Source organism: Anabrus simplex, chromosome 3, assembly GCF_040414725.1.
Source record: "Anabrus simplex isolate iqAnaSimp1 chromosome 3, ASM4041472v1, whole genome shotgun sequence".
Classification (NCBI taxonomy): Eukaryota; Metazoa; Arthropoda; class Insecta; order Orthoptera; family Tettigoniidae; genus Anabrus; species Anabrus simplex.
Genome location: NC_090267.1, coordinates 146861706 through 146887615, shown reverse-complemented (window position 1 = coordinate 146887615; position 25910 = coordinate 146861706). Strand labels below are relative to the sequence as shown.

The 25910-nt window shown below is 42.1% G+C and overlaps 1 protein-coding gene across 1 annotated transcript in view; it reads left to right on the top strand.

The window, feature by feature from the left end:
* Positions 1–25910, top strand: part of LOC136867122 (nose resistant to fluoxetine protein 6) — a 97202-nt gene that overhangs the window by 51251 nt on the left and 20041 nt on the right. The window contains exons 10-11 of the mRNA XM_068226814.1: positions 5754–5943; positions 7644–7786. Coding sequence (XP_068082915.1) covers positions 5754–5943; positions 7644–7786 — 333 coding nt within the window. The remainder of the gene's footprint in view (positions 1–5753; positions 5944–7643; positions 7787–25910) is intronic.

Sequence of the window (25910 nt, the reverse complement as noted above, 5' to 3'; positions counted from 1 at the left end):
ACGCGTTGTTAATAAAAACTACGACTGGAAATAATTATTTCATAACGAACCTGCAACTTTAATGGGAATGGAACAGGATGACGGAAAACTGAGCACAAAAAACTTATACATTTGTGTTTTAGGTCTATATTCCTATACAAATGTATTGAAAACCTAAGAAATAGATGGATACGCACACACGTGCATTCACTCGCACTGAGTAGTATATTAGCGACCATTTTTTCAGAATCAAGGCGCTCTGTTCACACTAAGAACACATATTTACGAAATCCTATCCGTGTGACACGTGAAATCTTATGCCTATTGTTCACGGTAAAATGCTTCGTAAAATTTGTTGTACAATTAATTTTATAAAAATTTGGTGAAAACAAGTTGTGTTGCTCACGGTAAAATTATTTTATAAATTCCGTGGAAGCATCAGGATGGCCATCTATATCATCACTTCTGAACTATGATGTGTATGTGCTGCCATCTATCGATAAACTTTTAAACCAAGAATCAGCTGTTCAACTTACAGTGTGTTTGAGAGTATGGCTCCAACAAAAAACAAAAACAAAAAAAAGAAAATCAAAACTTGCAGCTTTAGCTGAAATTATATATTGTACAGTGGTAAAAAGGAAGAAAAGAAATGCCAGGAAATGCTAGACTCGGGATTAGATAAAAAGAAGAGAAGAAGGTAGAGGATTGTTGTCCTTGGTCGAAAATTAGTTAAGGTTAGAAAACCAGCATTCATATAGGAATTCGGCGATTGTGTTTTCTGCCTCTCTTCTTGCATTTCTCTTGTGGTAAAGTGGCGTTTTAACTTCGTGCAAACACGGACATTTCTGGTATTCGTCCAGTAAAACGCTAACAGCTTCCTTAGTCCACCCGGATCTTGCCATTTTAGAAAGAATTTTATAAAAATTTGGTGAAAAGAAGTTATGTTGCTCACGGTAAAATTATTTTATAAAATCCGTGGAAGCATCAGGATGGCCATCTATATCATCACTTCTGAACTATGATGTGTATGTGCTGTTTACAATCGAGCTTCACAATCTTCTCACGATGTAGCGCCAACATCATCATGATGTCAGCTTCGCTGTTTGGTTCGTTTCGTAAAATTAATTTTACGGAATAGAACATGTCCTATTTTATGAAAAGTTTTATCAAATATTTTATAAAACTTGAATTTGACCGTGAGCAACAGAAATTTTATAAAATTAAATTATTGTACAATAAATTTGACAGAAAATTTGACCGTGAGCAACAGGCATTAGTTTAGAAGAAGATATCATCCACGTTCATCACACAAATACTCTGTCCAGGATGCAAGTTAAAACAGAATGGCGTGTTTCGTTCTTGAATGAACATCATCAAATTTTATCAAATCACACACGAATTTTTAGAAATGTATAAACATTTATGTTTGTTTCTGTTTAAATACTTAAGACTTGAAATCTGGAAGTTACGTTAATGAAGTAATCTTTTCTCTCCACTCTAGCATAGTCCGGCTCCATGGCTAAGTGGTTAGCGTGCTGGCCTTTGGTCACAGAGGTCCCGGGTTCGATTCCCGGCAGGGTCGGGAATTTTAACCTTAATTGGTTAATTTCGCTGGCACGGGGGCTGGGTGTATGTGTCGTCTTCATCATCATTTCATCTTCCTCCCGACGCGCAGGTCACCTACGTGTGTCAAATCAAAAGGCCTGCACTTGGCGAGCCGAACTTGTCCTCGGACACTCCCGGCACTAAACGCCATACGCCATTTCATTTCACTCTAGCATAGAACGCGAGGTGTTGAAAAATTGTTGCTCTGTCATTGGTATGAGTACAGTTGGCTAGCCAGTCCGTTGACCTTCCTCCACGCCACGGTGTGCGTAAAACTGCGAACACGGAAATTTGCGAATACATCATTAAAGCGGAAATTCGCGCACACTAGGGATTAGTATAACTACCTGACTAGGGTTTCCCAGGTCTTGGTAAATATTTCGTTGCCGGAAATTTGCGAACACTATCTTCGAATTAAAAAATAGAAACAAGACATGTAATGTAAGCGACCCTTTTAAATAAAACAATCTTTAATCCGTACAACTTACTGAAACTGATTTCAATCACATTTTACACAGGGTTCGGACTGTCAAAGTGATAATTATTATCTTACCATTTTGGCGTGTTTATAATCAGACGGCCGGGCTGAGTGGCTCAGACGGTTAAGGCGCTGGCCTTCTAACCCCAACTTGGCAGGTTCGATCCTGGCTCAGTCCGAAGGTGCTCAAATACGACAGCCTTGTGTCGGTAGATTTACTGGCACGTAAAAGAACTCCTGCGGGACGAAATTCCGGCACCTCGGCATCTCCGAAGACCGTAAAAGTAGTTAGTGGGACGCAAAGCAAATAACATTATTATTTATTATTAAAATCAGACTTCATAGGTTTTGTCACTTCTTTATACATTTGTCGTTTAAAAGCGTCTTTTATAGGCTTCGTCATTTTTATATACGTATATATTTATATGTGGCTTACAGTAATTTAGTTCAATGTCTGCTTTTAAGCAGGACATAATATCTCTTGTCTCTTCATATACTTTTATGGTTTTCTCAATCCTGTCGTCCAGTTTCAAGTATTTCCTCTTTCTTTTCTTCCCTTCAAGATGTATTTCTAAACTTACGTACATCCAATTAGTGTGTTCCGCTTCCTTCATGAAACATTCTACCAGCATGCTGACTCTGAGGTGGGGGTTTCCAACGATAGTATATTAATTTGTTGTGTCCAGCTGTCTTCCCCTCCCCCTGTCCTCCGCCCTTTGTAAGCTGCACAGATCCTATGCCTCCCATACAGTCATTAAAAGTATTTTCTTCTCAGAAACATGTTCGAAAATAATGTAGAATAAATGAGAGGATTTCAAAATTTACAATGCGACATTAACTTTTTTTTCTAGTTGCTTTACGTTGCACCGACACAGATAGGTCTTATGGCGACGATGAGACACGGAAGGGCTAGGAGTTGGAAGGAAGTGGCCGTGGCCTTAATTAAGGTACAGCCCCAGCATTTGCCTAGTGGACAGTGGCCACTCCACTCGCTATAGCAATAATTACTGCGGTAGCTTAAATACATAATCGGTTCCCATTACTTGTAATTGCTTGTACTGCCACAGCCCTGGTCTGGCACTGTCACACTGCAGCACAGGCCTTACGGGAACGAGGCAACCTGTTCTCTACTAGTCTCGGGATTTGTCGCCCTTCAGGCCCGATGACCTAGATGTTATTAGACCCCTTTAAACAAGAATCATTATCAGGTGCCCTTTCATTCTCAAAATAACAGATGCCATCCCAAACTAAGTCGATGGTATTTGAGGGTGTTTAAAATGAGCTACTTTTGTAACTTTAGCACCTATCAAAACAATTACAGAAGAATGCTGAAGGTGAGGTGGGTAGATCGAATCACAAATGAAGAGATTCTGAATCGAATTGGTGAGAGGAGAATGCTTTGGCGAAATTTGGCCAGAAGAAGAGACAGAATGATAGAACGCATCTCAAGACACGCAGGTCTTGTTCAGTTAATGTTTGAGGGAAGTGTAGGTGGTAAAAACGGCTGGGGTAGACCAAAGTATGAATATATGACAAACAGATTAGAGTAGATGTAGGATGCAGCAGTTAGGTAGAAATGAAAAGGTTAGCATAAGATAGGGTGGCATGGAAAGCTGCATCAAATCAGTCTATGGACTGATGACTCAAAGCAACAACAACAGTCACTGTAGAACGAACATTATACATATTATTATTATTATTATTATTATTATTATTATTATTATTATTATTATTATTATTATTATTATGGGGATATTCGTGGTCAGCACACATAAGGAAGCGTGTGGGGAAAATATCTGGACAGTGAAAAAATTAGAGTATGTTACAAGTTACCCTAATAAGATTCGAGAAATGTTATTTCCTTCCTTTCTGATTAATTAAAATAATTAACAATAAACAACAGTCAATAACGAGCATAGGTGCTCAACAAGATGACAGTTAACAATATAACTGGAGCTCGTTGGCTCTGAATAAATGGAAAAGGGCTCGTAACCTACGAACAGATACAGTAATGAGCGTACAGCTTCAAATAGGTACAACAATCAGGGAAGAAATTCCCACCTCTTCTCTATATACTAGACAAGCATATTAGAGTTTTACCGGTGCAATCAGCAGAGTACAAATTCATATTTACAAAGTAGGCTAACCAACAACGAAATGAAATTCTTAGTGGAAAAATGACAGTGTCGTGATATATTATTAACTGTTTCTTCTTTTTTTTACAATTTGTTTTACGTCGCACCGACACAGATAGGTCTTTTGGCGACGATGGGATAGGAAAGGGATAGGAGCGGGAAGGAAGCGGCCGTGGCCTTAATTAAGGTTCAGCTCCAGCATTTGCCTGGTGTGAAAATGGTAAACCACGGAAAACCCTCTTTAGGGCTGCCGACATTGGGGTGTGAACCCACTATCTCCCGGATGCAAGCTCACAACTGCGCACCCATAACCGCACGGCCAACTCGCTCGGTACTGTTAATTGAACAGTCACTACCCGGTGCCATATAACACCAAGTATGGGCAATATAAATTTTACCTGGGTATAATCACAAATTATTAAAGTCAAGGTTACCCTCAACAGACTTAACAGACAAGGACGTGCAGAAGCAAATGACCCATCGACCCATGCTACGCAGTCAAGAAGACCGCGAAAGGAAATGTTAAATAAAGGCCGGTCTCAAAAAACTATTAGAGGCGGAAAACAAGCACTCCGACAAATACCAGAAAGAAAAAGCTAAGCGAGCTTAAGGCCAAAGGAAACGGAGACTCATCCCGTGTTACAGGGTGACTAAAAGGGAAAAAACATTTAAGGCCGAGAATGAGTTTCAAAATTTATAAGCTAAGAAATTTTAATCATACGATACGAACAGAAAGGAGAGGATCGCGAGGGTAACTACTCGTGCTCCCTTATATTTTATTAATTTCTCAGTAGGGAATACAATTCTTCTAAGTCCGAAGACTGTGCACAAGGTCATCCATTACTAAACCGCTGAAGTTTTCCCCGCATTTCACACTCCGGAACAGTCACATATTTAAATTTATTCTACCATACCTTTTAGTTTGGACCTCCTTCAGGTGATGACCCCGGCCTCTTTAACCCCGAAGGGAGCAGCTCTCAGTCCTCCTTCAAGATTCACACAATACCACACTAGCTAGAGAAGACGCGGAGCCCAAAATTTGCTCCCTTTATAAACGGAGAAATGGAAAAACATCTAGATCTTTACAATCCAAGGATATTATTGGGCGGCCACAAGTTACCAAACAGGTCCATGGTTGACGAAAATTTTAACTTTCTCGCTTGTGATGGGCTTATAGAATTAGAGGAGGCGTCAGAGATGTGCTACACAACTTTGGAAACAAAATATAACATCAGCATAACGATAGGTTTACCAACTTCAACACTGAAACTTTCTCGCAAATTAGTTTGGGCTTGGCCTTCCAGAGTTCTTTCCAAAATATACGTTAGTGCCATCTGACGATCGACGGAAATACTTTGACAATAGTTGAACTCTGAGTTGTTATCAGAGATGGCCATAGTAGAAAAGGTGCACAAAACAAACAGGACGGGAAGTTGTGCCCGTGGAAAAATTATTATTATTATTATTATTATTATTATTATTATTATTATTATTATCGTGTCTGTATAGTTAAGGATAGCGTCAAGACTTCACATTTTGCATTGTTTTGTTTCCAGATACACTTGGTGGTGGGGTGGAGTCTCTCAGTGGCCTTCATGCTCCTCGCTCTTTTCCTAGCAGCACCCTTCATGAAGATGAACTGGAAATACAGTGTTCTAGAAGCCGCCTTTTACTGTAGTCTGCATCGGCCAGTGTGGGCTCTCGGAGTGGCCTGGATTGTGTTCGCCTGTGCCTCAGGATATGGAGGTATGTAGACGATTCTCTAACATTGAACCTGTAGCCATAGATTTAATGATTTACTTGTAAATGGTGTGAACAGCGTGTTCTGTAATACGCTAGTAGAAAATGAAGGTGTAACACCATGAAGACTTTAACACAATGTAACGAAATTCATTGTGTGTAATTCCTATACCAAGTAGGTAATCTGATTATAAGTTCACTGTTAGTCAAGCATATTTACAGTAACACTACAGCCGTTCATCAAGCTGAAGATACTGTGAATAAGTGATGCTACTGCACTTGACGATGATTGTAAGAAAATTACTGTCATATTCCAGATGGACTAAAGATTATAGGATGCCCGCACGACGTGTACAACCAAATTATGGCTACCTCTCTCTGATTTTGATGTTGGCGTGAGGGATATAGGAGCATCATACAGACTGATAGCCCTGAGAGTTGTCTGTAGTTCAATGACTGCAGAACAAGTGGCGAAGAGATGGACTCAAGCTAATGCTGTAGTAAGAACATGCACGGGACCTACCAGACAGACCACAGCAAAATACGATCGACGGATTGTGCAAATGGCTTTGGCAAATAGGCGAATGGCAACAATTGAAACCCGAGCAACAGTTGGTTACAGGCAGAGTATTGCCACGAACCATCTCCCTGAAACCTGAAACAACGATAAAAAGGAGAAAAGAGTCAGTTTTTGGTCACATTCTCCGGCATAATGACTTCATAAAGAACTTGTTCGAAGGCAAGGTGATGGGAAAGAAAGGCAGAGGGAAACCACGGAAGAAGATCATTGAAGAGGTAGTTGAGATGATGGGATGCCAAGGTTATGGAGAGATACAAAGGATCGCGAGAGGAGAGATCAATGGTTGTAGCGACAAGGAAAAGCCTTTAGATAATGATGATGATGATGTTGATGACATAAAAGCAGTGAAGGGTAATCTATATAAATATATGCACTGTCACTGTTGGTCACCGGGCTCACTACATTTTGTAGTGCCGTCCTCACTGTCGTTTCCCACTGATTTTGATCTAGAGCTATTGAATGTACATAGGCAGTCTTCCAACAGTCGTGAATATTTTAAATGTGAACTGTATATTTTGTGATCTTTTTGTGTGTATTGATCAAGTGCTCATGCACCGATATTGTCAGAATATAGTTTAGAATGAGTGGAGAAGTTATTGCATAATCTAGGTGCAGTTCCTACCTGTTTAATCGTTTTCAGAGGGGAAGCAGATGTACCAGTACACAGCTTTATGTACACGCACTGGAAGTAAGAATTATCATGCTCTGTCAAAATTCGAGGAATACATTTTGATGAACTCTGGCGCCCAATTTCCGGACATTTCAGCTAATTATATAATTGATCTTATTGGCTTATATTTATTAATATTCCCAATGGCGCCCAATAATAACTTGTAATAAATACAATATGGAGGTGTGATACAGATGCCATCACAAGTACAACTTGGATTTGAGCTGTTACTGTTGTAATAGGTAATGTTCGGAATTTGGGCGCCAGAATTCATCAAAATGGATCCCTGGAATTTTTACAGAACATGATCATTCTTACTTCCAGTGCGTGTACATAAAGCTGCGTAACATAAGACTGAAGCAGACTTCTGAGTGTAAAGCAAATTTAACAATACTAATAGATCTATTGAGTAATCTGATATATTTAGTAATGTTGTTATATCACTTGTATGTGCAGGTCCTGTCAATACTCTGCTATCCTGGAAAGTATTTCAACCTTTGAGTCGAGTGTCCTACGCCATTTATCTGATTCATTTTCCGATACAACTCATACTAATCTCAGGAGCAAGAACCAGCAGATATTTCAACGAATCCGTTTTGGTAAGTCAACTGCAAAGTCATTTACGTCTAACCTTCTGCGATTATACTTTCGATTTTTGAAGAAATAACTAGAGATATATGTTAGAGCCTCCGTGGCTCAGACGGCAGCGCGTCGGCCTCTCATCGCTGGATACCGTGGTTCAAATCCCGGTTACTCTATGTGAGATTCGTGCTGGACAAAGCGGATGTGGGGCAGGTTTTTCTCCGGGTACTCCGGTTTTCCCTGTCATCTTTCATTCCAGCAACACTCTCCATTATCATTTCATAACATCTATCAGTCATTAAAAGATCACCTTGGGAGTGGCGACCCCATTGTACTAATAGCCTATATGTGGCTCATTCATTACATCCCTGACCCGGTCAAAGACTGGAAAACAGGTTGTAGGTTTTCATCATTTTCATTTTTCAACTAGAGATATATGTTACTGTATATTTATGGGACTAGGCCACACAATATGCCACAGAATTAGCTAGATTGAATCGGAAAAAATACACTCTAAATACGCGAATTCTGAGTTGTTGAGACGTAGTTCACAAACCTGACATGAATTAGTTGGAATTCAAACAGTGGTCACCTTACAAGAGAAGGATCGGAAGTGTGATACTCTGATTTTGACGAGACTTAGTATGGCCGTGGTTATGTTCAGCAGAAGGCCGGTTGTGATTTTCTTTTGTATCGTTCGTGTACAGCCTTTGCAGGCTGTTAAAATGTAGGTGTTTGACTCTCTCGCCTATCAGTGGGCAAAACTCCTCGCGCAGAGGAGTGTAGTGGAAGGGGAATGGAAAAGTGGGTAGCTTACAAACATTCAGTACGGTACTTCCTTATTGCTGGGATGTTATTGGATCGCTAGCAACTCCTTACTGTCATAGGCTAGATAAAGTAGTAGATTTGTAAATACAAACCTCCCCCACTATTAAACCTAAAAGTCCCTCCCCCGAGCACCAGCCATACCACTATCCCCTCTCTCTACCAGCCCAGCCAAGAAACCTCCACCCTCCTCCATCTACTTCTAAATATACTCTCCCCCCCCCCCCACAAATCTCTCCCATACTTCCCACTATGCCAAGCAGACAACTTATCATGTATTAACCCACCCCACCAATCAACCCCACCAAGCAACAAACAGTTATCCCCTGCCAACGTAAGCCCTAACCAGCACCCCCTCCTCCGCCCACAATAAATCGCCTTGATGACTTTCTCTCCGAACTTTCTTCTTCTTAGCACTGAAGTAATTGATAAGGCGTCACCGATAGTTAAGCAACTACGGACGTGGTCACCATTTGGATGGGTGACCTACGACTGCACCTGCTTGCTCACTATCACCTTGAGCCACTGAAAGACTATCGCCACCCACTACTTGTGGAGCAATTGAAAACTTGGATTCGATCCAGGGTCCCCTAAACTTAGTCGCCCCCCAAAAAGTGGCGCAGGTCATATTCTGACCAGACCTTCATATCGGTCGGAAGGCTAAAATCCTCAACGGAACCGGTGCGTCCGGGATACTGCTGAGACTTGAGCCATGGTAAGTGTCATGGTCTTTCATGATTTGAAACTATTCTCAACAGTAGCCGTGAATGGGGGAGGGAAGGGGGCCCGAAAATGTATAGACAACAAGAAGCCCCCGGATCCATGGGATATCGCGGGGGAAAGGGTGTAGGAATTGCAATAAAGTGGTAATTCTTTTATGCTCTCTGGGCGAATTTTGATAGAGGGTTGGCAGTCTACCAACTTACTGTAAGTACGGTAACAATAGTACTTTACAATAATTAGTAATTATACATGTATTACAATTAAATAGAAGTACGGCGTGATTATAGGATTAATAAGTCATTTATTATTTGACTACACACTAACAAAGTAACATACACTAGGCAGAACTGAACAGAGACGCTGACTGAGTGAGAATGCCAGATGAACGAGTGTGCGCGGCAAAAATATACCCCTGCTACCCTTCGTCAGAGAACTTGCTACACATTGTTCCGCGGTCTCCACTACTTGCTGTGGCGCTGCACATTTCAGTTAGCCGCGACGAACGACATTTTGTGCGAATTTCCGCTAAGTATTTTTCTTGATAATTAAACAAATGAAAGAAAATAATAAGCTGAAGAGACAACAGGGTTTGTACACATTGCTTTGTTTAATAATTATCAGTTTCAGGTGGCTAAAATGGAATAAAAATTTATTTTTTTATCCACAAAGTGAGGGGGTGACTGCCCCCCCTCACCCCACCCCTCAATCACCGCTACTGGATCTCAACTATTGTGTTTAAGAAAGGTAAATGAAAAGGCATGAACGAATATAAACGAAAAGAGAAAATAAATCAAAACAAAAAGAGCAGTAACTGAAAAATATATGTATTTGGAAAGATTCTAAATAAACAGAGATGTATTTATGTTGTTTTAGGAGGTGATTTTCGGCGTACCTACGGCCTAGCACAATTGCAGCGCAAATGAAGATTAGAGACTTACAATTGTATTCTACATGATAAATTTGAGGTTGTTACATGTTAAATGCTACTGTTCACAGTAGTGATCATCTTTAAAACAAGTATTGGAAACACATTTCCTTGCAACACCAGCTGCACCGTAGCATATCCATTTTTACACATTTTGAGCTCTCTAGAAATCCGTCACCGAGTGAGTGGCTGCGTGGTTTGGGTCACATAGCTGTCAACTTGCATCCGGAAGATAGTGGGATTCGAACCCCACTGTCGGCAGCCCTGAAGATGGTTTTCCGTGGTTTACCATTTTCACACTAGACAAATGCTGGGGCTGTACCTTAATTAAGGCCACGGCCGCTTCCTTCCCAATCCTAGGCCTTTCGTATCCCTTCGTCGCCGAAAGACCTATCTGTGTCGGTGCGACGTAAAGCCAATTTTTAAAAAAAACTTCCCCTGCACCTTTTCTACTCCAGGGATGGCGAATCTATGACATACGATCACGACTCCGGTGGTAGGCTACGTCAAGCAACATACTAACATACTTCACGTTTGTATCATGTAATAAATTGGTTGGAATTCTACCAACATACAGTAGCATATTTTAACATTAGGCTTTAATAAATAAGTATGTCACAATTAATTCTATGGCCATATTTTTACTAATTATATTAGGTAAAAGTAAAAATATTCCTTATTCTTAAAATTACTTCTTTCTTAAAATGTAATTTTCAGTGGCTTGCAGAATAAAATCATTAAAATTCAGTTTATGGATTTTTTATGTAATGCAATCTAATAACTAAGTGAAGTCAAATGAGAGTTTCTACGATGACTTTAAAGGAAAGTAACCGATAGCACACTAGACTGTAAAAGGGAATAAACAAAACCTTCATTCACACGCTGTTCCCTGCTGTACTCCCTCCGCGCGAGGAGTCTTGCATTCAGTGGCCGAGCGATTCGAACAGTGACATCGCAACACGCTGTTCCCCGCTGTACTCCCTCCGCGCGAGGAGTCTTGCATTCAGCGGCCGAGCGATTCGAACAGTGACATCGCAACACGCTGTTCCCCGCTGTACTCCCTCCGCGCGAGGAGTCTTGCATTCAGCGGCCGAGCGATTCGAACAGTGACATCGCAACACGCTGTTCCCCGCTGTACTCCCTCCGCGCGAGGAGTCTTGCATTCAGCGGCCGAGCGATTCGAACAGTGACATCGCAACACGCTGTTCCCTGCTGTACTCCCTCCGCGCGAGGAGTCTTGCATTCAGCGGCCGAGCGATTCGAACAGTGACATCGCAACACGCTGTTCCCTGCTGTACTCCCTCCGCGCGAGGAGTCTTGCATTCAGCGGCCGAGCGATTCGAACAGACATTGCAACACGCTGTTTCCTGCTGTACTCCCTCCGCGCGAGGAGTCTTGCATTCAGCGGCCGAGCGATTCGAACAGTGACATCGCAACACGCTGTTCCCCGCTGTACTCCCTCCGCGCGAGGAGTCTTGCATTCAGCGGCCGAGAGATTCGAACAGTGACATCGCAACACGCTGTTCCCTGCTGTACTCCCTCCGCGCGAGGAGTCTTGCATTCAGCGGCCGAGCGATTCGAACAGACATTGCAACACGCTGTTTCCTGCTGTACTCCCTCCGCGCGAGGAGTCTTGCATTCAGCGGCCGAGCGATTCGAACAGTGACATCGCAACACGCTGTTCCCCGCTGTACTCCCTCCGCGCGAGGAGTCTTGCATTCAGCGGCCGAGAGATTCGAACAGTGACATCGCAACACGCTGTTCGCTGCTGTACTCCCTCCGCGCGAGGAGTCTTGCATTCAGCGGCCGAGCGATTCGAACAGTGACATCGCAACACGCTGTTCCCCGCTGTACTCCCTCCGCGCGAGGAGTCTTGCATTCAGCGGCCGAGCGATTCGAACAGTGACTGATCGTAACACCCTGCAAAAGGCATAACAACGACGTCGACAACAAACAGTTCTAGCCCTTCAGGCAAGCAACTCGATGTTGAAAACATCCTAGGGATATGAGCTACGAATTTTAGGTAAATAAAATATAATAAAGTGAGAATATATTCTTAATTTTTTCTTAATCATCGTTATCCGGTCGATTAGATTAGCACTTTGCCCCTTTGTACCATTACGAGGGCTAATGTGAGTCAATGCAGAGTTTCGCTTAAGCCCTTATAACTACATTCGGTGGGGTATTTTTCAAAAAATTAAGAAGTCTGAGGGTTTTGAACCAAGGAACTCATTACGGAAAGAATCATGTAAATAAGTTAATTTGTCTAGGAATTGAATCAAGAAGGAAACTACTAAAGAAACAAGCGATTTCAGGCTGTTTTTTTTTTCGGAACTGTATTTAGGCCCGAAGTGATTTTCGAAATGTTTTTTTTTTTTTTAATTTGATAAAGCTATCCAAGATTCGCAATTTTAAACCTTTTCTGGGCCCTTTAGCCCTTCAACTTTCGGCACAACTGAGAAAATTGCTTAATTTTACGTTTTTCGTGGTATGGAGACCCCTACTTTATCTGCTAAGACATGTTTTCGACATTAAAATCATTTCACTGTCGGCCTTGAGTTGAACATGACCATGGTCATGCTAGATCTCGTCAAAATCAGTGTCCCTTGTTAGTGAGCAGTCAATGAGATGTCATTCGTGAGAACAGTTTATAACATCTTAAGAAGCCTTTTCTGTTCTTAAGGAATTTCCACTAAGAGATTTAAAACACCATGGAACCACAGTTTATTTTCGTTGCGCACAGGAAGAGGTGATGAAATGGCGTAAGTTATGGCTTTTAGTGCCAGGAGTGTCCGAGACAAATTCGGCTCGCCAGGTGCAGGTCTTTTAATTTGACTCCCGTGCGTCGTGATGAAGATGAAATGATGATGAAGACGACACATACACCCAGCCCAGTGCCACCGAAATTAACCAATTAAGCTTAAAATTCCCGACCCTGCCGTAAATCGAACACGGGACCGCTGTGGCCAAAGGCCAGCACGCTAACCATTTAGCCATGGAGCCGGACTCAGGAAGAGGTGAAAAATTAGGATACGTTTTACATACTTACTACCCGCCCCGTGGTGTAGGGGTTGCGTGCCTTCCTCTCGAAAGCCCAGGATTCGCATTTTTTTTCCGTTAGCACTTTTTTTATTGATAAAAATACATGCTTACAATTTTTACAGTTGGTAGGTTTACATAGTTCATGTATCCTGTTCTTCAGTAAGTCCTTTCCACTTCCACTACCTTGGTGGTTCTTGTTAGTTCTTCAATTCAACAATCTTACATTGCTATGACAATAATTGATTACCATTAACGACCTGGTCTTGGGTAAAAACAGTCCTTTGGCACAGTTGGTACCGTTGGTCCACAGACAGAATACAACACCAATAATTACATAGATGACATTACAATTATTAGCAAACAATATACAGATTGAAAAATTAAAAGGTCTCTTTTCGCCTTGATAACTTGGCACTATTGAAATCTGTTAGGAAGCATTACTATGTAAGCGTTAGGATGAAAATAATGAAAATAAATACAAATAGTAAAAATAAAAATAAAATAAAAATAGCAGCACACCCTTTGTGGCTTTACAGAGCTGGAACAGTGGCATAAGTTTCGGAGAATTACACAAGACATTAAAATTAATTATTCATGTTGTTTCCGGTATAGAAGTCTTCCATTGTTGAGTGCAATAACGGACTATATCCCCCCCCCCCCACATATTTAGCTTTTGGTGACGATAAAACTTGACCAAGACCATCTTGAATATCTGGACACAAAGTATGGTGTCGAGAGTTCAAAGTTCCATGAGTTTTTAACACTGTATTCACGTGCACTGCAATCACTAACGAGCACAGATGTAAAATGAGCTGAAGTTGTCCCAAAGGTGGGGCGGACAATCCATTCCGGTGGTACTTCAAAATGTCGGGATCGAGCAGCCCGTTTGATGATGTACGTCACATATCGCCAAGCTTGCGTAACACGGGCACAATCATGCAGACGGTGGAGAAGAGTGTCTTCTCCCCCTGCGACACACGGTACATACTGAACTTTCTGCCATACGAATATTATACAGTTTACTATTTGTCGGCACAATGTCATGAACAACTATATACCGCTTTGCTTGAAGTTCAAGAGGAAGAACCCGATGCGTAATATTCCTCCAGATGCGATTCCAGTTGCATACCAGAATAGACTGCTGAATCCTGGGAGCTACATATTGGCTACGCTGCAGAAACATGCAGATGCTTTTCGAGGTCACGTTATTGTTCATAAAAGTTTGTGGTAGATAGCTCATTTCATATTTCAAATATCGTGCATGAGGGGCGAATTTATCCACATCATGGAAAGGGGGAGGTTTAGGCATCTGCTGTAAACTGCACCACTGTTGGAGAACATTTTGAGAATACGGATGACCTTCACCAACAAGGAATTTTATGTGTCGATTGAGGAATAAGGCTGTCACATGATTCTGGATATTCTTGAGTCCTAATCCACCAGTAGATATTGACAGAGTTAAAGTATACCGATTCACCCTTAGGATTGAACCTTGCCATATGTACCATCCTACAGCAGACATTATCTTAATACCGGACACCCGAGGCAGAGGTAGGATTTGCCCCATGTATCCCAGTTTACTGATTATGTATGTATTGATATACTGAATTCTTTGCATTAATGATAGATTCCTGTGTTTTTCTCGCTGTGACTCCGCGTATCACATTCACTGTTTTGCCCCAGTTATGCCGGATAATTTGGTGAATACTGTTAAAACAACTAAGTCCTAAGATTTTTACCTCTTTTTGAACCGTTGTACAGTTTAACAAAGGTTTATTACGTGTATGGCTTGCTCCTGGTTTTAACAAACACGATTTATTAATGTTTAGCTGTGCACCAGATATATTGCAGTAGTCACTGATAGTTTTTTGAAGATCTTGTGCGTTTGTTCTTTAGTCCGCAATGATGGTGACATCATCAGCAAAGGCAAGGATTTCCTTCATATCTCTGTCGCGTAAACATGCTAAAATACTCAATAGTGGTTCAAGGTAAGGTAAGGGTTATTCTGCCCGAAGGCAGGTCCGAACCTCCGCAGAGGTGTTCCTGAGCCGGAGTTTACGTGCGGTAGGGTGGCCAGTTCCTTTCCGCTCCTCCATTCCCTTGCCCCCCACCAACAGCGCGTGGCAACCCATCCAAATCTTGACCGCGCCCAATGTTGCTTAACTTCGGAGATCTCACGGGATCCGGTGTTTCAACACGGCTACGGCCGTTGACAGTGGTTCAAGAGATAGCACAAATAATAACATCGATAACGGACATCCTTGTTGTACTCCTGCTTTTATGTTAATTGCCTTATTAAAAAACAATTAAATTGGACTTTCGCAGATCATCCCTGAAGAACATGTTGTAGGATATTAATAAAGCGGAAGTCTAGTCCCATTGCACGTAGAACAGCAATTAAATAGGTATGATTCACTCTGTCAAACGCATGATCGAAATCTAAAGATATGAGTTGTTTACACTGCCTTCTTACCCTACAATCACTGATAATGCCTCTTATTGCATATACTGAGTGAATAATGCTCCTACCGGGAGCTCCACACGATTGGTGTGCCCCTAAAGCACCGGACATAAGGAAGGTCATTCGCTGTTTAAAACATCGGGTGAGTAACTTGTAATCGAAATTCAGCAGAGTAATTGGTCTGTAATCATCTATACTTTTAGGATTAGGCTTTTTTGGTACCAGTACAACCAATCCCTCTTTTAGGCGACTTATATTTGGTCTTGAATATAACACATCATTTAAGGCTATCGTAAGGTCTTCCTTGATAACTGGCCAAAATGTCAGGTAGAATTCTCGTCCAAGGCCATCTAATCCAGGGGATTTGTTAGGCAGACTGCGCTGTATGGCTTCATAAATGTCTTCCTCCCGCAATTCTTCTATAAGATAGTCTTGTTGCACATGTGTCAGTCTTCCTCGAACAGAATCAAAAAAGGGGTTGTTGCTGCCAAGAAGAAGAGCTCGATAGCTGCAGTCGCTTAAGTGCGGCCAGTATCCAGTAATCGGGAGATAGTAGGTTCGAGCCCCACTGTCGGCAGCCCTGAATATGGTTTTCTGTGGTTTCCCATTTTCACACCAGGCAAATGCCGGGGCTGTACCTTAATTAAGGCACGGACGCTTCCTTAGACTTCCTAGGCCTGTCCTATCCCATCGTCGCCATAAAGCAAATAGAAAGAAAAGAACATCATTCGTTTGGTCATACAATTGTGTAAAGAAATACTCAGTTGTGTTCCTAATGATATTTACATCCCCGGAAGACTCCCCACTTGACGATGCCAGTTTTGAATTTTTTTTGTTTGCTCTGTTTACTCTCACGAATGAGATGGTACAATGATGTCATTTCATCGGTATTACGTCGATGATCTCGTGCTCGTATTTTAAGTCCTTCATTCATTTCTCTGTATAATTTGAGGAGAAGTGCTCTTGTTTTTTTGATACGAAGATATGTTGATGGGTTCCTGGGATCTTTCCTATACAGCTGACGTAAACACTCGTAAAAGAATTCGGATTTTTGATTGATCTGTCGAGTATACTGAGCACTAAACCGTTTCATGAATTTGATTACATTGGGCCTTGAATAAGATAACCACCAGTCAAGTCTCGTTGTATAACGTGAAGTATGTTTCCTCCATAGTTGCCACTGCACAGGAAACTGTTCCTTCAGTTCTTCACTGTTGAGAATATTCGTATTGAGTTTCCATACACCCCTTACCCGAGCTACTCCCAGCTCTGATTGCTTTATTTTACATATATATGCTGCATGGTCCGAGAATTCGATGGGGCACACATCAGCATTCCCAACATGCTCTTGCAGACTTTGACTGACATATATTCGGTCTAATCTCGATGCTCCTGTAGCGCAAAAATATGTATAGCCTGGGTCGGATGATGCTTGTAATTCCCAGGTGTCTATCAGTTTGAGCCCTTTCACTAGAGTTGATAAGGCTATACAGTTCTGAAAACTCCCGCTCTGATCTCTGGCATTGACAACTGCATTAAAATCCCCGCCAATAACCATGCGATCTCTATGATTTTTAATTAGATGTATGATATCACTGGTATGGAAGTCATTTCGTTCGGCTCTCGCCTGAGAACCAGAAGATGCATAAATATTTGCAATTAGAAGTCCTTTTATGTTGAAACTGATACCACGGGAACTGGAAAGAAATACGGGAGCTGTATGGGGAATTGTATCTTTTATATATATAGCTGTACCTCGTCTGGTCTCGTTGATATTTACTATTCTTTAATACCCAAAGATATGAATTAAATCATCTGTAGCAACCTCCTGTAACAATGCTATATCAACATCTCGGTCACGAATTAATTTCCTAAGAAGCTGCTACTTGCTGGCTATCTGGATACAGTTAATGTTTAATGTCATTATAGTGTACGTCACTAGCATGAGGAATGTAACATTCATCTTGATACCAAACTGAACTGTCGAGCCCTTGGATCTGACAGACATTGCCAAACTGCCGTCTTTCGCCTATCCACCCTCCGTGTCTTCGAGGATCCTTTGGGCTGATATAAGGTTGTGCTGACTTATGGTCGCCATCTTTGGTGGACTGGGTAGTTTTTTTTAGCTTTCTAACGTTTTTCTCTGACGGAACAATCTGACTTGAGGGAATTTCGCTAATGTCGTTAAGCAGTGTATGAGGCGAGGGTTCAAGGTCATTTGATCACAGCTGTTTAGGAGTCTCACTATGACCTGTCGAATTTTCGGTGGTGTTACTATCATCAGTATCTAGTTCCATATCTTCCTTCGGAGGACTTCCTAGTGTTGGGGTAACTAGAACTATTTAACTTGTTGGACCGGGCGAGTTGGCCGTGCGCGTAGAGGCGCGCGGCTGTGAGCTTGCATCCGGGAGATAGTAGGTTCGAATCCCACTATCGGCAGCCCTGAAGATGGTTTTCCGTGGTTTCCCATTTTCACACCAGGCAAATGCTGGGGCTGTACCTTAATTAAGGCCACGGCCGCTTCCTTCCAACTCCTAGGCCTTTCCCATCCTATCGTCGCCATAAGACCTATCTGTGTCGGTGCGACGTAAAGCCCCTAGCAAAAAAAAAAAAAAAAAAAAAAACTTGTCTGCCAACAAACTGATTACGTCAAAGTCTGTATTTGCGAGGTCAGAATTAATAAGTTTATTTCCTCTCGTAAGTTCAGTGACATTTGTGTTATCGTGGGGTGAGTGTTCTTCAACTTGAATGTGAACCGTAGATTGTTCCAGGCCTAGAGTTCCGACATGAGCTGGTTGTGGATCTATTTCTGGTCCGTTCACATCGACTGAGTTGCCTTGGCCATGTGTTACAAGGTTATTCGGAAGGGGATGTATCTCTGCTTGCGTTGTGATAACTTAAACTTCGTGTAGTGCATCTTGTTTATGACCCCGGGTGGTCTGTTCTTGTGACTCAAGACCGATAACCTGTTGTGATTCCAGCTTGTCGCTCCTGCCTGTGTTCACAACTGTATCGCTCGCGAGAGATGGGGCAGTGGAGTTCCCTGCAACTACTTGACTGATAAGCCTAGGTCCTGTTTCACCTGTCGAAGTTGTTCCTCGCCTTACCGGGCAGTCTTGTCGGAGATAGTCACTACCACTACAATAATAGCATGTTTTTTGGTTGACCTTCATAAAGTACCTGAGCTCTATATCCGTCAATTGTCACTATTGTCGGGATAACACTTCGTAATTCGATACGCGTCCGCCTCTGTGGTGTAGTGGTTAGCGTGATTAGCTGCCACCCCCGGAGGCCCGGGTTCGATTCCCGGCTCTGCCACGAAATTTGAAAAGTGGTACGAGGGCTGGAACGGGGTCCACTCAGCCTCGGGAGGTCAACTGAGTAGAGGTGGGTTCGATTCCTACCTCAGCCATCCTGGAAGTGGTTTTCCGTGGTTTCCCACTTCTCCTCCAGGCGAATGCCGGGATGGTACCTAACTTAAGGCCACGGCCGCTTCCTTCCCTCTTCCTTGCCTATCCCTTCCAATCTTCCCATCCCTCCACAAGGCCCCTGTTCAGCATAGCAGGTGAGGCCGCCTGGGCGAGGTACTGGTCATTCTCCCCAGTTGTATCCCCCGACCAAGAGTCTGAAGCTCCAGGACACTGCCCTCTAGGCGGTAGAGGTGGGATCCCTCGCTGAGTCCGAGGGAAAAGCCGAACCTGGAGGGTAAACAGATGATGATGATGATGAATTCGATACGCATAGCTCTAATTCCACTAAATACATTAAATGTGTATTTAGAAGACCATTTTTCATTGCGTATTTCCCTAACTTTCCCATATTTACTGAAATAAGTTGCCACGCGTTCATTAGCCATTTCAATAGGAAGATTAATTATCCATACTAGTTTCGTGTCCACATCAGCACATGTTATAATTACTTCCGAAAGTAAACCATTGAATTTCTTTACCTGAGATTTTCCTGCTGTTGAAGTCAGAATGCGCTCCATCAGAAGTTTGCTGGTTAATTTTATGTACACTGCTGTTTCCAAATTGTCCAATTGTATTGATCAATAGTTAATTTTAAAACTGCTTCAATCCACTCATGAATTTCTGCCGGTCCGGATTTGTTTAGTTTATCAGGAGTCCGACTCGTTGGCTGAATGGTCAGCGTACTGGCCTTCGGTTCAGAGGGTTCCGGGTTCTCGATTCCCGGCCGGGTCGGGGATTTTAACCTTCATTGGTTAATTCCAGTGGCCCGGGGGCTGGGTGTTTGTGCTGTCCCCAACATCCCTGCAACTCACACACCAAACATAACACTATCCTCCACCACAATAACACGCAGTTACCTACACATGGCAGATGCCGTCCACCCTCATCGGAGGGTCTGCCTTACAAGGGCTGCACTCGGCTAGAAATAGCCACACGAAATTATTATTATAGTTTATCAGGAAATGCACATTTTACTGTATTTTTCCTAATATTTAAACTTGCCATTTTCTTGCACTTTGTACTTATACGACTCGAAACACTACCTCACAGCACACAACAGAACAGCGCGTTCGATGTTTACGCTTGCACGTCTCACAGCGAACGTGCACTGAGGGTTGGAACGTGGGGCTCAGCATAATAAGATCAACTTAGAAACTCGTGATATGAGAAGTACCGAACTCTGTCACGAAAACCACGTGCCACTCCAATATTTGTCGGCCATGTGGCTTGGTAATAAAGGGCCTTAACACTCTCCCATCTAAAACCATTTGTTGAATTTTTGTTTTTATTTTTTTGGGGGGAAACTACGGAAAACCATCTTTAGGGCTGCCGATAATGGGATTCGAACCCACTATCTCCCGGATGCAAGCTCACAGCTGCGCGCCCCTAACCTCACGGCCAACTCGCCCGGTGATTACTGTTTTAAGAGGAAGTACAACTAGTCCTTTATTAACACTAAAAGGAAAATGGAAGAAGTTCGATACTTCAAAGAATGAAGGTATCGGCAAAATAAAGGCAAGGGCCAGGAGGGGCATTAAAATGAGACTCCCTAGGCCTCGCAAATACCGTCGGGGCCAGAAAAGAACAAAAGTTGACAAAGGTGAGTCGGCTAGGACAGACGAAAGCGAGGAGCTTGGTACAAGTGGAACAATACCAGGACTCAGTTACGGGCCTCGTGGACGCCAACCCCAGCTCCAAAATTAAGAGCCCTTGAGGCCCCTTTTAGTCGCATCTTACGATAGGAAGGGGATACTGTGGATGTATTTTACTGCACCCACCCACGGGAGGAAACAATGACAGAAAGAAAATATTTTAAATAGCTCGTAACTAAATATTTGGGGATAGAATATCAAAAAGTGCCAACAAATTGTACTGCTGACCTAAAAGAATTCCTGTGAGATAAAGTTTCCGAAAACTCGGCTTCACAGAAAAATTATTATTATTTATTATTATTATTATTATTATTATGCCGGCCCCGCGGTGTGGGGGTAGTGTGCCTGCCTCTTACCGGAAGCCCCGGGTTAGATTCCTGACCAGGCCAGGAATTTTTACCTGGATCTGAGGGCTGGTTCGAGGTCCACTCAGCCTACGTGATTACAACTGAGGAACTATCTGACGGTCAGATAGCGGCAGCGGTCTAGAAAGCCAAGAATAACGGCCGTGAGGATTCGTCGTACTGACCACACGACACCTCGTTATCTTCAGGCCTTCGAACTGCGCAGCGGTCGCTTGGTAGGCCAAGATCCTTCGGGGCTGTTGCGCCATGGGGTTATTATTATTATTTTACTTTTTACCTGGCGGGTTGGCCGTGAGGTTAGGGACGCGCAGCTGTAACTTGCATCCGGGAGATAGTGGGTTCAAACCCCACTGTCGGCAGCCCTCAAGATTGTTTTCCGTGGTTTCCCATTTTCACACTAGGCAACTAATTAAGGTAAGGGTTATTCTGCCCGAAGGCAGGTCCGAACCTCCAAAGAGGTGTTCCTAAGCCGGAGTTTACGTGCGGTAGGGTGGCCAGTACCTTTCCGCTCCTCCATTCTCTTACCCCCAACCAACAGCGCGTGGCAACCCATCCAAATCCTGACCACGCCCAATGTTGCTTAACTTCGGAGATCTCACGGGATCCGGTGTTTCAACACGGCTACGGCCGTTGGCCAACTAATTAAGGCCACGGCCATTTCTTTCCCACTCCTAGGCCTTTCCTGTCCCATCATCGCCATAAGGCCTATCAGTGTCGGTGCGACGTAAAGCAAATTGTAAAAACATGTGCAGTATATATACTTTTCGGATTTGTCTTTGCACAAATTGTTATTTAGTGTGTGAAGGGAGGTTCACAAGAAGTGTTGTGTTCCAAAAAAAATCCTGATGAAATGTTTGCGGAAAATTACTACTTTATAGACATTGATTACAGCGCATGTTTGATATACACAGAACATGCCACAAAGTTGAACATTAATGGAAATTAGAAGACCATATTGTAATATGCGCGCCGAAAGAGCTCTATTGCAAAATTAATACAGTATATGGGAGAAATAGAGGGTACACTGTCCACAATACAGTGATTTATTTATTTATTTATTTATTTATTTATTTATTTATTTATTTATTTATTTATTTATTTATTTATTTATTTATTTATTTATTTATTTACTTGTTTTATATGGCGTGTCTCAGGCTATGAAGCCAAACCATCTTATATGTGCTACATTGTACAAACTACAGAGTATTAAGATTTCTAATTACTTATAATTAATTATAAAATTAAACTTAAATGATAGTTATAAACGAAAGGTAAATCCCTTAAGTCTGTGTACCAATTATAACATATTTTTTCAATACATTTCTACTATGCCTTTCTTTCTTGATCTGCTTACCCTCCAGGGTTGGCTTTTCCCTCGGGCTCGGCTAGGGATCCCACCTCTACCGCCTCAAGGGCAGTGTCCTGGAGCATGAGACATTGGGTGGGGGTATACAATTGGGGAGGATGACCAGTACCTCGCCCAGGCGGCCTCACCTGCCATGCTGAACAGGGGCCTTGTTGGGGGATGGGATGATTGGAAGGGATAGACAAGGAAGAGGGAAGGAAGCGGCCGTGGCCTTAAGTTACGGAAAACCACTTCCAGGATGGCTGAGGTGAGAATCGAACCCACCTCTACTCAGCTGACCTCCCGAGGCTGAGTGGATCCTGTTCCAGCCCTCGTACCACTTTTCAAATTTCGTGGCAGAGCCGGGAATCGAACCCCAGCCTCCGGGGTGTGGCAGCTAATCACACTAACCACTACACCACAGAGGCGGACTTCTAGTATGTATGTCTCTATAGAGCATCCAGAGTTAAGAAAAGACTACAGGCCTTATGGGCCTGCTGCCTTCCACTGTTGCCATACTCGCTCACTCAGCGCGGCTCGGACACTGCTTGCGAAATACAGTCATGACATAAAATTATACAACGCTTGGTACAGCTGTTGCAAGACTAATAATAATATAAATGCCAGATTATCTCCAGTCATTAATGAAATTTCGTTTTGCCATAACGTTTCTAAGGATAATAGCCCACTGACTGTATCATTCGAAATAGAGGAAGAGTTTGAACATGCAGGGATGCGAACTAAATAATAATAATAATAATAATAATAATAATAATAATAATAATATTAATAATAATAATAATAACAATAATAATAATAATAATAATATGCATATCCAGAAACCGAAATGATTGTCTTGTTTCTTATATCTGAGAAAGTTTCATGATCGTTGTTGCTTTAAGGGAGCGCAGTGCTGAGTCTATTAGCCCCCAGAAACATTTCATTATTAAGGCATATACTGTGTGATTACAACACAGGAAGCTGACGGCGAGATATCTCTGTCTCGGTGATGTATCCTTCAGCTCATTTCAGATAAATTTACTCGTAAGTGACAACAGATGCAAGGGCTTCATGTTTATCACAAAATACGATAACTTAAATATTCTTCCGCAACATAAAATACGGAATGCTGAATGACCTATTCGTATGATTTCTTAAAATCAGGTAGTTCGGAGTTGCTGTTTTTCGGAAGTGAGGATTGTGTTCAGAGTTGGCGGTTCATCTCTAAAATAGAATTCATGAACAGTGCGCCGTATTCCACTTCTGACAAAATCATGGTATTTAATGAGTCTGGAATTACTGCGAATTAACTGTTTCCTTTCCCGCTTCTTGCTGGGACTCTGGAGTGCCCTTCGCTGGCTTCCTTCCTTATTTTGAAGACGGAAGCCTTCGAAATTCCTAAAAACTTTGCGGCTTTATCTACTACCCCATTTACACTTCGTCCTGGATGCTTTGTTTTCAAATATGAAAATGAATTAAGCACCATTTGCCGTTCCTTTCTCCTGACAACTTCACTACTTATCCTTTTCACATGTTCAGCTATAATTTAAATGTATTACTCGCTGACTGATTATATAAAAAAAAACTAAACAGACAAAAACTATACACGATACACACAACCAAAAGCAATGCAATACACGAAAAATGAAACACAATAAATTATACTGTATTTATAACAAAACACTATGCGCCCCAGGAAGACGATCACTTCACTCTGCCGAATATCTCCCAATCATTGTAATGAGTGACACACACAAAAAGGGAAACATGCCGCACTGACCTCACCAATGATGATTCGCAGTGGTTAAGCTGAGTTATTACACGTGTTGTCTACTGTACACACTTCCGCACTACACGCTGAAATGTGGCGCGCAATGCGACAAGCATGGCCGGCTGTTCCGTGTACTGAACCGCATATACGATATTTAAAAGGATAAACTCAAAGATATCAAAATGATTTTACGTCTTATTTAGTATTGTAGGGCACAACCAATCCTTGTTTCATAAGAAAAAGTATACATTTTGATAGGAATTCATTATAATGTTTATATACATGTAGAACTAAAGTGGGTAACACCAACAGAAGTAAAAGCCCATAAGGCCTGTAGTCTTTTCTTAACGCTGGATGCTCTATAGTTAGTAATTACAGCCGGAAGGGAATTCCAGGAGTGTGTGGTTGCAGGTATGAATGAGTTGCCGTAACCGGTCGTGCGGTAAATTGGGAAGCTCAGCAGGGAAGAGGTTTCTGACCTTGTAGGTATACTGTTTGGGGATGACAAGTATTTAAGATCCATTCTCAGATAACTTGGTGTGTCTGTACAGAGAATGTTGTGAACAAGCGAAACAGAGTGAAGGTTTCTTTTCTCCGCCAAACATAACCACGACAGCTATTCAAGACAGGGTGATATACGACAACACCTGGGCATATTTAATACAAAACGGACACAAGTATTATAAGCCCGCTGAAGTTTAGCGTTAAGTGTGGTGTTTAGGTTGTTGTATATTACGTAACCATAATCGAAGATGGGTAGAATTAAGCTTTGAACAAGTAACTTTCTCGTATTTAGTGGAAGGAGATCCCGTAAACGTTTAAGGGAGTGCAAAGATAAGAATACTCGTTGGCAAATTTTCGTCGTGTGCTCCGTCCAGTTTAAGTACTTATCGAAAATGAGGCCAAGGTTTTTAATAGTTTCGTTTATTTGTATTGGTGTTGCGTGGAATAAGATTGGAGGAATTTTAACACTTTTCAGTTTGGTATGATTTTTTAATTTTTTTTTTTTTTTTTTTTTTTGCTATTTGCTTTACGTCGCACCGACACAGATAGGTCTTATGGCGACGATGGGATAGGAAAGGCCTAGGAAGTGGAAGGAAGCGGCCGTAGCCTTAATTAAGGTTCAGCCCCGGCATTTGCTTGGTGTGAAAATGGGAAACCACGGAAAACCATATTCAGGGCTGCCGACAGTGAGGCTCGAACCCACTATCTCCCGATTACTGGATACTGGCCGCATTTAAGCGACTGCAGCTATCGAGCTCGGTTGATTATTTTTGGATCCTATTATGCTTGCTTGCGATTTGAATGGATTGACTTTAAGAGAATTCTTTTTAGTCCAGTCTTTTATATTTTACAGGCCATCGTTTCAGTAAATGCAAACATGTACTTTCTCCCTTAAGACGACCAAGATTAGCAATGAGAATTTTAAGAAATAATTCATTTATTTGCAAGTTAAGTGGAAATTACTATTTACTTTTTCAACAAGTAATTAGTAACATTACAATCACTTTACGGAATGTTAGTCTTATGGAAAAAATCAATGATTTTTTCGCTTGGGCTTG